Consider the following 14736-nt stretch of genomic DNA (forward strand, 5'->3'; position numbering starts at 1 on the left):
ACAATGCTAATGGCTGCTGCTCCATCCCCTCCCATGGCTGCTCCTCCATCCCCTCCCATGGCTGCTCCTCCATCCCCTTCCATGGCTGCTGCTCCATCCCCTCCCATGGCTGCTCCTCCATCCTCTCCCATGGCTGCTGCTCCATCCCCTCCCATGGCTGCTGCTCCATCCCCTCCCACGGCTGCTGCTCCATCCCCTCCCATGGCTGCTGCTCCATCCCCTCCCACGGCTGCTGCTCCATCCCCTCCCATGGCTGCTGCTCCATCCCCTCCCATGGCTGCTGCAGCCAGTTCTGCAGCTGCACTTAGGTCCGTGCAGCGGCTCGGGTTTAACCAAACGTTGTGCTCTGCTGCATAAATAAATCCGGAGGGAGGAGAAACCCACCATCAGAACATCGTCAGTATCTCTTGTTCTTACTTCTCTTGATCCCGCGGCCAGCTGCTATGAACACGGGAGGACAGGACCTGGCTTATCTTATCACGTCAGCCATGACAGCAACAAGACAGGGCTGCCCTGCTGCTTTGCAGAAGGTACCTAAATCCTGCAGCAGCTTCCTACAATACGAGGAACACTGTGTTCAGACACGTACCACCCATTTCCTATTTTATTCACTAGAAGCTTGCACCGTTGAGCATATTTTCCATTTACCCTCGAGATTACCACTGCAGACCCAAAGGGATTCAGAGATCTTTGCCCCTACCTAGGACAGCAGAACCTGCGGTGCTGTTATTTCTTGGGCTTTACATGGCATTGTCACATCGCGCAGGTGATAGTGATGCATCCCTCAGCCTTTGCTCCAAATTCTGTCCCTAGGAGGTAGATTGGCGTTCGAGCGCTGTATTGGTGTGCACATACAAAGAAAATGAAATGAATCAGTAAGATCTTTTCTGATAAGATCATTATGTTCCCTTCCAAACAATCTCCCTGACATCTCGTGCTGCTTGTTATAACAAGCCCTTTTCTACTGATGCTCTTTTCTTCTGCTCAGATGAATGTTGGAAGCCTTCAAGAAAATATCACTGTTAGACGGCTGCAGCCATCTGCTTCTTATGGGGTGATACAGCTGTATCTATGGCTTCTTATGGGGTCATACAACTGTAGCCTGACCTCAGGGGAATATTTGGAATTAATTCAGGATACAGCCATAGCAATCTCTGTGAAGGAGTCTTAGAAACAACTAACGCTGCACAGAAAAACTGGCCCAGAATTTGTGTTCCAGTTTCTACATAAATAAAAGCAAGTCACAGGGAAAGTATCTAGTGTGCTGTTTATCTAAGCTGTGCTCTGGAACAGGATAGGAAAAGCACGTGTTTTCAGCCATCGGCAATTTTCTACAAATTGTACCATTTATTTACACATTCAGGGAAACTTGTGTAAATGCCTTAGTTGCTGCATAACCGCAGCCCCAGCTGGCTCAGTTCTGGTCTGCAAAGGAGGCAAAGACATTCTAATTTCATGCCACTTTACAAGCCACACGTGAAGCCGTTTGCAATTTAGCTGGTGAGTTTTCACCGTGTATAATTAAGAGTCTATATTGCAGGATCCAAAGGGAAACATGAAGCCTCTGGAGTGACACCAAGGGTATCTCTAGAGGAAAGAGGTAAATCGTGAAGCCACGGCCCCGATGTACCCGCAGCGGGAGTTCCAGCTCTGCAGGGCTCTCTGTGGCCACACAATATTGTCCACTTGGCCTTTCATCTTCTGATTAAACATAGGGAATACACTCCTACTGTCGCTTTTACTTGTAGTTTCACGGGGATGTCAGGATCATATAGAGCAGAGACAACATTATTTCTCATATTACAAGCAAGGGCGCCAGGCAGCCCTGCGTACTGTAAAGTTGCAGCTGGCTGAATGGGACTTGGACGTGAACCACTTGATTAATTACTTTATAAACAGTTACTGTATTTTTTGGTAAATGGTCAAATGAAAAAAAAAGAGCAACATTCTGTTGTAACATGTCCAGCTGTCCACAGCTTTACAGTTCAACAGAGGAATTTTGTTTTCTTCTATTTTGGATATACTAACCCGACTCAAGATCGCCAGCATCCTCCTGACAGCATCTATGCTGCCTCTTTTCCACTTTTACATGGGGATCTTCTCATTTCACATAAATATGGAAATTAATCCCCCCAACTAGCAAGTTTCACTCTCTGCTCTATAAAGGGAGACAAGTTTGCATCCAGTAGTGCAGATGTAGCTATTGTGTTAGCACGAGTAAGTGTAAGTCTTGCTTGGTCTGCTCTGACTTTACTCTTGAATCATCTCCGCAATACACACGTAAATCTAATTAAAGTCCCAAGAAGTTAATAAGAGTTACTGGCCAAGCTTGCCCAAAGCTCTATCCAAGGGGCGAGCAGGTCCCGCTGCAGAGAAAGGCACTAATTCAGTGTTAACAGCGGCAGAGCTGGAACGTAATATAACTTTTCAAATGATGGGATTGGAAGATGATATAACTTTTCAAAAGGCGGGAAAGCAGCAAAAAAATTCTTCATACATCTCAGAGGATGCTTGTTAATGCTCAGAGAAAGCCAGGAACAAAGAATACATTAATTTGAAAGCTATTATGAACAACTTTTTGGGTTTTTAATTGCTTAATTCTCTCAAATTTGAGAGAAAGACAGCTTAGGTAGACCCTGCATTTATAGGGAGCCTGGTGGCTAGGTCAAGCCTGCCTTTTGTAGATAACAAAGCGTAGATATGAAGATGAAGAAAGCAAAAGCAAGAATTTCTGCTCATTTACTTCTACAGTTATAAATACATATTTGTAAAAAAACCTGCAACCAAGCTAAGAAAAAAACAACCAAACAACCCCCACCAAAATAAAATATTGGAATTTCTGAGCCAAAGCTATTTTCCTAAGTGTTTTCCGTGGGCAATCTTTTGCATATCCAGAGCCTTAGGAGGCATTTTCAGGCAAGCCCTGCCCAAAACAGACCGTGCATGTTCTCCCAACTTCCCAAGGTTTCATTCCTCCCAACCCTCCCCTCCAGGCACCTTTTATCTTTTCTGGATGGGAAGGAGAAGTAGGTGTCTGTCCGAAGTCCCTACAGGGTACAACTACTTCTAAATCTTTAATTCACCTCACAACAAATTTAAATTTCTTCCCTTTTCCAGCAAATGCTGGCCATCGACGTCTCCAAATGTCTGGCTCCAGTCACTGCTGGACTTACAGCTCTGACATATGTGATTTTTGAAAAATATAGGGATTATACGAACTGCCAAACATCTGCTGAGCTTGGGAAAAAAAATACATAAAATCTCTCCCCTAAGGCTTCTGCCATTCATCGTGCCTTTGCTAATTACAGCAATAAACTGCAACCAAACTCTGAAGGACATGTCAATTCTAGCAGGCATAGAGATGTTTATTTAGAGTTGGGATGTTAAATATGTACTTAGACATCAACTGAAAACTCTGTCCTGACTTTCAGAGTTCCGTGGTGAAATGCTCAGTCCATCTGGCAAATCTGACCGGGCATTGAGGTTAAACACGGATTGAGGTTCGTGTCTTTAAATAGCTGCATTTGAAAACCTGGCTGTTCTGCTTCGGGTTCAAGCAGAACACGGTCTTACCATCAACCACCCTCCTTTGCCACCCTCATGGATATAGCCAGGGTTGGTTTTTCAAATAATATAAATGAGTAAGAGGTTTCCTGAGAGAATTTTAAAAGTAATAGCAACTACATAACTGCGCCAACGCGATCCACAAATTTGAATCCTCAGATCCAAAAGACATTGACCATTTAATATACAAAATGAAGCTTTTTCAAATTAGAAAATTTGGTTAATGACAATTGAAATTTGACGTTATTAGTGTCAGCTAATATTTTTTCTGAAATAATAAAACAAGTCCTGTTTGAAAAGATCTGCATTCTGCCTTTCCATACAAAACATGGGGGTCCTGCAGTAGAAGTGAATCTGATTGATGTGAAAGATGTTGAGCTAATTGCCCATTTCAGAGTGAAATCCAGAAATAAATGTGCAATCCATACAAGATGAAGAATTTCTGGTGCATAACGATACACCAGATTTGGAAAGACTAAAAAAACAAACAGGAGAAAGGGATATTTTTTTTAATCCAATGCTTTTTAAGTTAACACAGTGCTGTAGCCTGGGGCAGTCACATAGGGAATTTCCTAATTGGGAAAGCCTGAAGGAGAAATTAAACTTTGAACTGCATCTATTTAAAGTGTTTCTATCTCATGAATAAAGAACAGCGTAACCCTCCTAAAGCGGATGGAGCGAATAATCCGATCCTGCAGTCTCAGTGACCTTCCTATGTCAGCCCATCCTGGGTTAGATTTTCTTCCTATTGTATGGTGTCTTCTTTAAGCAAAGTTCCAGTGTTTTGAAATAATGTATTTTCCCCAAATACAATGATTTAATCACTACATGTTACACCGTGTTTTTCCTCTAGGTAAGCCCAGGAAATATCCGTTTATCCATAGAAGCCTGTTTTTGCATGTCTGGTAACACAAGGCTGGTGCGGGTGGTCAAGGCAGAGGTTGGCGGCTCTGAAAGCTGGTTCTTCAATCTGTATTTACCCACCTTGACATGAGGGACCCGATGGTTTGTGGCTGCAAAGGCAGCTGCGGGTACTCGGTGGTCTCCAGCAGCACTTCTCTGGTTGGGTGCCTGTCGGCCATTGTCGGGAGCGGATCACTAAAGGTGCTGATGGCTCTTAGCCCTGAAATCCTGACCTCTGACATTGACTTTGCTGATGTAATGATGCTAATGCGTCTTGTAAATCTAAATGCAGCCGTGATCCAGGATATATAGCGCTCTTGTGCTTTTTTTGGCCGCCTTTTATTTTTGAATTAAAGGGACCAGCTGAGAAGCACCTTGTTCCTGTGACACTGATGTTCTCCGACCCCCTGCCCAGTCTCTCATTCAGCAAACATGCGTTTTGACTAACGGCATGAACTACATGGCATGCAGAACATGCAAAGTGAACAGTGTGTTGGAATAGCACATTTCGTTTAGTAGCTACGAAGCAGATCGTGGCCAGGTCTGAAGCACACGTGTCCCAACCATGCAAATCCACGGTCAACCATTCAACCTTCCCAGTTCCCAGGCAATGTCCCAGCAATCGCTGGGGATTAGCACACACAGAACTGCATTTTCGGAGGGATTTGCATGTATGGAAGGCAGCAAATTTGGGCCTAGAGCCTGTTTATATTTTGAGAAAAATATTTCGCATGTTTACTTATTGGACTAGTAGCTAAAAAAGCAAGATTTGTTTATTGGCTTTGTCCTTAACAGAATGCATCTTGCTTTTTACAGTTTGTTTAGAGATATTTTTTTTTTGTAATTTCCCTCTCTTCTGTAGCTATAATTTACCACTAGAAGACATTATTTTTGTATTTACAGCTGCAATATATTACAAAGAGTAAATAAGTCTTCACTACAAACACACAGGCACAGTGCTTCTTTCCTGAGCTACCTCAGAAATTCAATATGGATAGAACAGCTGGAAAAGAAAGGTAATTTTGGGTGCACAGAACACTTTGTGAAGGCTAAAGGCACAACATACTTGTTACTAAGTAGAAAGCATTATTTCATATTGCATAAAAAGGAAACACTTTATCACATGGCCATCTCTACCCTGTGGCAAGGCTGGCCCGTCTGGTCTAATGACAACAGAAGGATGAGCATCAGTAATAGGAATCGCTCTTCTTGAGCTAAAACAGACCCAAAGCTCACAGAAATTAAATGGCATTGATGATCTGCAGACATGATAAGGAAAATATTTTCTCCCCATTAGCACATTTCAAATAAAAATCACAGAATCACAGAATCCCAGAATGTCAGGGGTTGGAAGGGACCTGGAAAGCTCATCCAGTGCAATCCCCCCATGGAGCAGGAACACCCAGATGAGGTTACACAGGAAGGTGTCCAGGCGGGTTGGAATGTCTGCACAGAAGGAGACTCCACAACCCCCCTTGGGCAGCCTGGGCCAGGCTCTGCCACCCTCACCAGGAACAAGTTGCTTCTCAAATTTAAGTGGAATCTCTTGTGTTCCAGTTTGAACCCATTACCCCTTGTCCTATCATTGGTTGTCACCAGAAGAGCCTGGCTCCATCCTCCTGACACTCCCCCTTTCCATATTGATCCCCAGGAATGAGTCCCCCCTCAGTGTCCTCTTGTCCAGCTCCAGAGCCCCAGCTCCCTCAGCCTTTCCTCACACGGGAGATGCTCCACTCCCTGCAGCATCTTGGTGGCTGCGCTGGACTCTCTGCAGCAGTTCCCTGTCCTGCTGGAACTGAGGGGCCACAACTGGACACAATATTCCAGGTGTGGTCTCCCCAGGACAGAGCAGAGGGGAGACACTTTCAGTTGTCAAAAGCAACGACAAAAGGTAATGAAAATGCAGTATATCTTCTAAATCAGCAAATTTCTGCCCCACAAAGGCTGCAGTTCATCTGATACATCACATGCTGTTAAAATTATGCAAAAGGAAAACTTGCCAGCAGTAGCAATGCAGCTGGTGTCCTGCAAGGTCTGTTGGGTACTTACTTAGAACTAAGGAACACAAATGGCTTTTGTGATGACGTTTATTATCATGTTGCCATCGCTGGACACCATCCTGCATTGCTAAGTGCTGCCTCTGACCTCTGCGATCCATGGTGCTCTTTGCCTGACTCCTGGCTTGAGGAGATTATGTTAACAGATGACCTTAACGAACATCTAAAAGACAGCACTGTCGGCCATCTAATTATCATCGAACCACAGAATCCCAGGTTGGTAGAGAGCACAAGGATCATCTGGTCCAACCTTTCTTGGCACAAGCCCGTTCTAGACAAGGTGGCCCGGCACATCTGAATCTTAAAGTGTCCAATGTTGCAGAACCCACCACTTCCCTGGGAAGATGTTTCCAATGGCTGATTGTTCTCACTGGGAAAAACTTCCCTTGTGTCCAATCGGAATCACCCCAGGAGCAACTTGTACCCATCGCCCCTTGTCTTCCTTTCCTCCAGGCTCAACCAGCCTCGATGTCTCAGCCTTTCCTCCCATGGCAGCTGCCCGGTCCCTGGATCATCTTTGTGGCCCTTCTCTGGCCCCTCTCCAGCCTGTCCACAGCTGGTTTGTGCAGCAGGGACCAAAAGTGAGCACAGGATTCCAGGTGTGGCCTGGCCAGCACTGAGCAGAGCAGGATGATGACTTTGTCTCTGCTGGCGATGCCCTTGGTGATGTGGCCCAACGTCCTGTTGTCCTTCTTTGCCGCAGCAGCAGCCACTGATCACTCAGATGGAGCTTGTCATCCCACCGTGCCCTCAAGTTCCTCCCCACCGAGCTGCTCCCTAGCTGGGTACAACCCAGCCTGCGCTGCACTCTGGATTATGTTCTCCCAGGTGCAACACCTTGCACTTGTCCTTGTTGAACTTCACAAGGTTCATGCCAGCCCACTCTTCACCACTCAGTGTGGTGCCATTGGCAGACTTCAGCAGGGTACGCTTGATCCCACCATCCACATCACTTACAAAGATGTTGAACTAATCCTAAGTAGGACCCACCTTCAGCCGGGTGCTGCAGTGTGTGGCTCCTGTCTCTTGCAGAGGATGGCTCTAGCTGTTCCCACCACTGGGCACACCAGATTTAACCCCCCTGTAAAGCCAGGGAGGTGACAGCTTTGGATCTGAGAAATCTGGTGAGGGGTCACTACCACTGACTCTGTTGGACTATTTGCTTTCCTGTCCCAGCACTATGCATGGACATTTCCTCATGGAGGTACTTGCACAGTGTGCTCTGGAGCTGGTAGGACCCACACTTCTCCAAATACCAGGAACCTCCTTTTTTTCCTTTGGAAAATGCTGTATGCCCAGTGTATAAAAGAACACCACCCCCCAAAAAACCCCACCAGCAACAAAAACACCTCATCTAAACCCTTTACAAGGATGTGGAAGAGTTTCCCACCCTGGTGATTGCCCACACACAAAGCACAGTAACTTACACCTTTTCCCACTTAATTTATTGAAAAGAGAGCCAGCTCATCCTAGAACTGAGCGTCCCACGGATCACCTTGCAGTTACACATTCATTTGCCCTCGTCCTCAGGTTGGGAAACACCTGGCTTGCATGGCCTAATTCTCTCAGCACCAAGATAAGCACAATAAATATTTATAACTCCCCTGAGCGTGAAGAACAGTTTGTATAAGTTGCTCCAGGCTCAGAGCCTGACTCAGCCACAGAACCAGGATTAAGTTTTAGGAGTTTCCCGCTCCCAGGTCCATGGGCAGCTTACCAGCCTGCGCATCGCCAGGACCGCCGGCTCATGCCACGCTGCAGAATGGTGAACCGCAGCTTTCCGTGCTGCTATGATTCACCTAATCTTTTCAGATTTATTAGGCACAACAGATCAGTAACATAAACTTTACAGAGATTTTTCATTTGTTAAGCAATCAGTTCCCATCTCTAATGTTTCACCGAAAGTGTGCTCAGTTTTCTGGTTTGAGCATGCAACAGACTGCTTAAGTTTCATATCCTGTATTTTTAGCACCTTTCAGGGCTACAAGCTATTAAATAGCAAAGCACACAGAGAATCAAGCCTTCTCTTTCCTCATGGAACAAAGAAAAATCCCAGCATCAGCAGACAGAAGAGCTTTTTGTAGATGTCCATGTAAGCCACAGGTCTGACTTAGGCGACTTTGACCCGGCATATCCACACAGTTCTCCAGCCCTGACATGGTAAAGATTCATATTTCCATTTCAGAACTGACTTAATGGCAATTGGTCCAATAATTTGGATCTATGTGCTGACAACAATCTATCTACAGAAAGAATTTAGACCGATAAAGTATAACTCAATATCTGCTTTTCTTCCAAACTTCTTTGCAATGCTTCTCGCAGGTTTTGATTAATTGCCACAAGTACATGTATGGAATAATTTATTCTCACATTTACTGATTAGCTTTGGTCCCCATACACACCAGAATCTGATTCCTTGTGTCTTGCTCAGCTGTTACTCTGGTTTATTCCTTGATGCTGGTATGTGAAGATGAAGATGCATTTCCTCTTGTGCATGTGTGCTACAACACTAACATCACTCCAGCCTAACCCACCAGCAGCTCTGAAACACGGCATCCATGGCATGATAACCTCTCAGCATTTACTGTGAAGTCCAATAAGGCTTACCTTAGCACCTGAACAGCTAAAACTGCTCCAGATTGGATGGGAGTGCTTAAGACTCCTGTGGACAGAGACACTTTATCACATTAGAATTACCGGTTTCAACTCAAAAGGAAACTTGTGCGATGTGAGAAAAGACTCAGTACCGCGCGGTGGCAGAGCTGATGCAGAGGGCTGTGTAGATGTCTATCAGCAGTGTTGTAAAAACGCATTTGAATAATTGGTACCTTTCTCCTCCTCGATGCTCTGCCCAAACCCTGCTGCTCTGGGGTGCTCTGGCACCACCCAGCTGGGCTCATCCATAGGAATACACAAGGAAACCTCTGCCCCCAAAGAACAGCGGTTCCTCTTAATCCCTCCAAAAATTCCATAAAAGACAAAGGCTCTTGCTTGAGTGCTGCTGTATCACAGTGTCCTGCCATTGCCATCCGCTCCTTGGGTTGCCTTATTTATAGACCAGGTGGAACAAGAAAAGGATTTTGATTTACAACCCACATAATTTTTCCTGTTTTGTAGCAAACATGGCCAAACCAGTACAAGCAGTTTATCTCCAGGGTATTCAGAAGTCTCTTGCCCAACAGCCTCAAATACTTGGCTCTGTCTTCTGTATGAAAAATGAGGAGTTCAGGCAACCCTTAAAAATAAATACCTGTAAGACCTATAGGACTTGGGGGAATAACAGGTTCCTGATTCCAAAGGGGATTAAAAGGAAACAACAAAGGAAAAAGAAGAAAATACTCAGTACACATTCCCAATGCAGACAAGTTTTGCAACCAGTATTTCACACCGTGTTCCCAGTATTCTCCAGTGACTGAGAAGGAACAGTGTAACGAAGAAACCCTCAGCCAGGCAGTTTCTGTAAGAATCTGGCCACATGTCTTTTTAAAAAGACTGACATATATCCTATTTGCTTTTGATGAGATGATGAGGATGAGATGCTCTACAATTATCATGTGTATCTCGATCTCCACGGATAGCTAACAGCTGCAGGGAATCACACACCGCGCTGTACCTGCTGTAAGTTTATCCCTTTTCTATCCTGTTATTAACCATTCTCCTTTCCAAACTTGCAGCATCTCCTACTCCAGCCACCAAAATGGAAGAAAATGCCAACACCAGCTTCGAAGAAGATTTTGAAGGACAAGCAACACACACAGGCAAGAAAACTGCTTTTCTTTTTTCTTTTTTCTTTTTTTTTTTTTTTCCTAAAAATAAGCTAAATTGTCCCTGTTCACTGGGGAAGCTCAGAATTCAAGTCGATCCAATTGGTTTGACAACAGACTTGCACAGAAACATCGACTCCAAAGCCAACGAGAATGGGTTTTGGAGTGACACCAAACTGACCTTTGGGCCAATCTCCTTACACCCAAAGCAAATGGCAAATGCAGAAAACACCTGAAGAATCCACCAACAGCAGTGGCCCATGGCAGGTCTTGTTGGTTTATTGCTTCAGTCATAAACAACAGCCTCTGTCCTTCCAGGGATAAGAGAAGAAAACAAAACAGCAACAAAAACCACACTCGCACGCTAGAATTAGGTTATAAACTTTCACTATAAAGGTTGAATTATTTTTTCGTTCTTACAGAAGGAACATTCAGTGCTAAAAGTGAGCTTATAAATCCTTTTGGCAAACACAGCATAGCATTTAAAAGCCTTAAAAGCATCCTAGCTCAGAATCGCAACTCTTTTTAATCCAGCACTCAATCACCATGGTTTTTGTGAGTATTGGCATTGCATTCAGCTCTACAGATGGGCATCACTTCATCCCACCCCACCAACAGGTAACGACACTGCAATCATTCCCTCCCTCTGCTCCGAGGGCTTCGTTTGCTTTGGGCTATAATAAATGTAGCTCTTGTAATAACTCCTCCTGGTGTGCTTTCCCATCAGCCTCACTGCTCTTGACTAACATATACATCTATTTGTCTAAGGACCCAAATGTAGCGCACTACATCAACACCTAGGCTTCCGAATAGTTGTAGATATCAGGCTGTTGTACGGTTACTGTTACGCCAAGAGGTTCAGGCTAATTCTTGCTTTGGAATCTTGTTTACAAAAGATCAGGTCACCTTCCCTTTCCAGCGAGGGGTGTGGTGCCTTTAGCCACCTCTTTAAGATGTTGAAATTTGATACAAAACAGAGTGTTGGCAACTGGCAACACCATATCTCTCTCACGGGAGGGAGAATTGCTTACTTAGCCTTTTCTATAGAGAAATGCAAATATACTCCTACAGAACACCAGCTTTGGCCAACGTGTCAGTTTTTAGAGGTTTTGATATCTCCATCCTCGTTAACTACTCATGTAATTCCCCAAAATCTTTGCAGTAGATCCTGACAGGAACTAGACCATCAAAGTAACCCAGGTTAGGAAAAAGTTATTTCTTTTGGATGCTAAAGCAACATGTTGGTCCCAAAGCAGCAAAGAGCAGAACCTTCTTAAGACAACTTGTTGCTGCAGCCAGTTTCTCATCTAACTTTGTGTCTTTTAGGGCCCAAAGGTGTGATCAATGACTGGAGGAAGTTTAAACTAGAAAGCGAAGATAGAGACTCCCTATCCTTGAGCAAGAAAGAAATTCTTAGACAAATGTCTTCACCACACAGATCTTTCAGTAAAGAGGATAAAGACACCAGAGAGAGATTCTGCCGTAAGGTAAGAGAAGAAAAGCAAAATAAATAAAACTTGATTCTATATAAAACATACAGATTGTAAGGTAGGAAATCCTCCATTTGCCAGATTCAATTTCTTCGCAACTTAGCAGAGCTCACACAATACAGGCAGAACAAATGCACGCCTGACCATCTATCCAGCCCTCTCTCAAGCAAAGTCTAACTTCACTAAAATAAGCAGTGTATTTCACAACGTATCACACAACATAGTTTGACCTTTCTTCCTCCCTTCCCTGCCTTGGTGCTCTATCCTTGGTTGAGGCAATGGAAAAATGTTAACATGTTTAAAAACCTACTAGTCAGGGTAGAGCTCTGAGCCTGAACGTTGCTCATTATCACTTACCAGTTCTGAAAGTGGAGGACCCAAACCCCCCCCCCCAAAACCCACAGGAATTAAACTTTGACCCCACTACAGTCCCTGGCAGAATTCCCACCAACTTGAGAAGACCTGGAAGTTTTTGCCAGATGTGGCAACTGTCTTTAATACCATCAAGTTGACATGCAAGTGTTGAGATGGGATCTTCACCCGTCTCCCAAAGAGACCTTCCAGTGTCACTGTGGGAAGTGATGGCTTTTCTGGCTAAGCTTTCCACGCCACGTTCTCTAGACAACAACTTAGTCTCTTCCTGTCTCAGCACCGACACATTACCACTTATTAATACAACATTCTCTCAATATTCACAGATGAGCATGCAGGAGTATGAATTAATTCACGATGAGCAAGAAGACGAAAGTTGCCTACAAAAATACCGCAAACGCTGCATGCAGGATATGCACCAGAGACTGAGTTTTGGGCCAAAATACGGTTATCTGTGTGAGCTGCAGAACGGGGAACAGTTCCTGGAAGCCATCGAGAAAGAACATAAAACCACCACTGTCATTGTCCACATTTATGAAGACGGCATCAAGGGCTGCGACGCTCTCAACAACAGCTTGACCTGCCTGGCGGCCGAGTACGCCACCGTCAAGTTCTGCAAGATCAAGGCCTCCGACACGGGGGCTGGCGACCGCTTCTCCAACGACGTGCTGCCCACTCTCCTCGTCTACAAGGGTGGGGAGCTCCTGAGCAACTTCATCAGCGTTTCTGAACAATTCAATGAGGAGTTCTTTGCTGGGGATGTGGAGTCGTTCCTAAACGAGTATGGGCTGCTACCCGAAAGGGAGCTTCCAGCGCTGGATAACGGCAACGCGGATGAGCAAGATGTCGAATAGCTAGAGCGCCGTAGTCCTCGCTGTCTCCCTTCCCTCTTCAGTGTGATGTAAATCAATCTCAGTAACACCCGCCTCATTTAGAGAAGGCTGCCTTTGCTAACTTATTTGTAAGATACACATATGTATACATTGCTTAACTGTTAGTATGTGAGTTTTATTTAAAACATATACGACTGGCAGTCCTGTACATAATTATTGCTATGCCAGCTGCAAGTAATAAGAACAGGAGAAAATACTGGTGGCATTTAAAAAAGCAAGGAAAAATAAAAAATGAGGGCAAATGTGTGTCTCCATTAAGCACAAGGAGAACTGAATTCCAACAGGAACAGGATGGATCCATCCCTCTGTATACACAAAAAGCCATCTCCACACTCCGGAGTTACGGCCAGCCCTGGGTCTACAGATTCACATCTACTGGGTTCAGTAGGAACAAGATTTCATCTGGAGCTTTTAAGGACAAACAAACAGCCCGATGTCCTTGCATTCCTAAATGGCTTAGGTACCTAGGGCATTATTTTATGCTTCTGCATTTAACTTTCAATATTCATGAAAATACGGATGTTAGCTCAGCGCTTTGGTAAGTTTGCCATCCAAACAGCTAGCACAGATACATTATCAGCTAATTGTTGCTCCATATTTTGAACAGTGATTTTTAAAACGTCTGGGAAGTATATTGTGCTTATGTAATTTCTCTGAATAAAGCTTAACAGCTCTCAAAACCTGCCATTAGAAGTGTGAGATATATTGGTAGTATTTAATCTTAAAAACATCTGGAATATTAGTAAACACTCATTAGACGTTTACTAAACTCAAAGTGTTGAGTTTTGCTAAAGGGATGCTGCTGAGAAGTACGACTTAACAATCTGTTTGAGAAGATGACACAGGGTAAACTCACTTTAAAACCTCCTTTCTCTGTAGGTGTAAAAAAATCCCCATCCTCCACTTCTGATACCAGAAAGAAACCTTAGAAACATTTCAATGATTTCTTCTGCACGCTGGCAAAGCTGGAAGTTAAATCTTACTCTGAGGATAGAAATATCTGTATCTTACTCTGACTACAGCGACAGATATGTGCTAACTGCACACAATTTTGCTGATAATCTTTGAGATTATCAAAATGTTAATCATTTTCAGTACTGATATGACTCATTGGTTTTTGATTTGATAGTTTCACGTTTTGCTGGCTTTGGTGGGAGCTTTCAGTCCAGCATCACGTGGATCAGTGAGAATCCAGAACTGAGCAGCTTTTAAGTACTTTTTGTCTTTCACTTTTCACACATGGAAAATTCACAGGGGTAGCTGAAATATACATTATTTTCCAACAGGTCTGCACAACAAAACAACTCAAAAAGACTTGGGAAACATAACCCCGCAAAGCTGAAGGAGCCATGAGACACCCTGTCAAATACAAGGATTTAAGCCCAACTTATGCCTTGCTTCAAATGATGGTCAAAAAACATACATCTCTTTTGTTTGTCCAATTTTAGGGACTCTCAAAATGCTCCTGAATTTATACTTTTCAGATAGTTTTGTCATGGATTAATATTCTAATAGAGCACTGGAAACTTCACCTCCATGTCCGTGTGGTGGGTGCACCAGAGCTTCCACTGTGGCAGCCGCTGCCTCATTTGTGCCCCTCACACTCCACGGTGGCAGTCGCCATGTCCACCCTTTGATGGGATCCCCACCACCATGGGGAAAAATTTAATGCAATATAACAAGGGCAAGTGTA

At 44.2% G+C, this 14736-nt stretch overlaps 1 protein-coding gene across 1 annotated transcript; it reads left to right on the forward strand.

Moving 5' to 3' along the window:
* Positions 1-10114: 10114 nt before the first annotated feature.
* Positions 10115-13004, forward strand: PDC (phosducin; the record flags this gene model as incomplete). The annotated part of the gene is made up of 3 exons (XM_080349139.1): positions 10115-10282; positions 11615-11775; positions 12477-13004. Exons 1-3 carry the CDS (start codon positions 10222-10224, stop codon positions 13002-13004), a joined length of 750 nt encoding a protein of 249 aa, XP_080205265.1. The 5' UTR covers positions 10115-10221.
* Positions 13005-14736: the final 1732 nt, after the last annotated feature.

The sequence above is a fragment of the Nesoenas mayeri genome (assembly GCF_963082525.1).
Source record: "Nesoenas mayeri genome assembly, chromosome: 8".
Taxonomy (NCBI): domain Eukaryota; kingdom Metazoa; phylum Chordata; class Aves; order Columbiformes; family Columbidae; genus Nesoenas; species Nesoenas mayeri.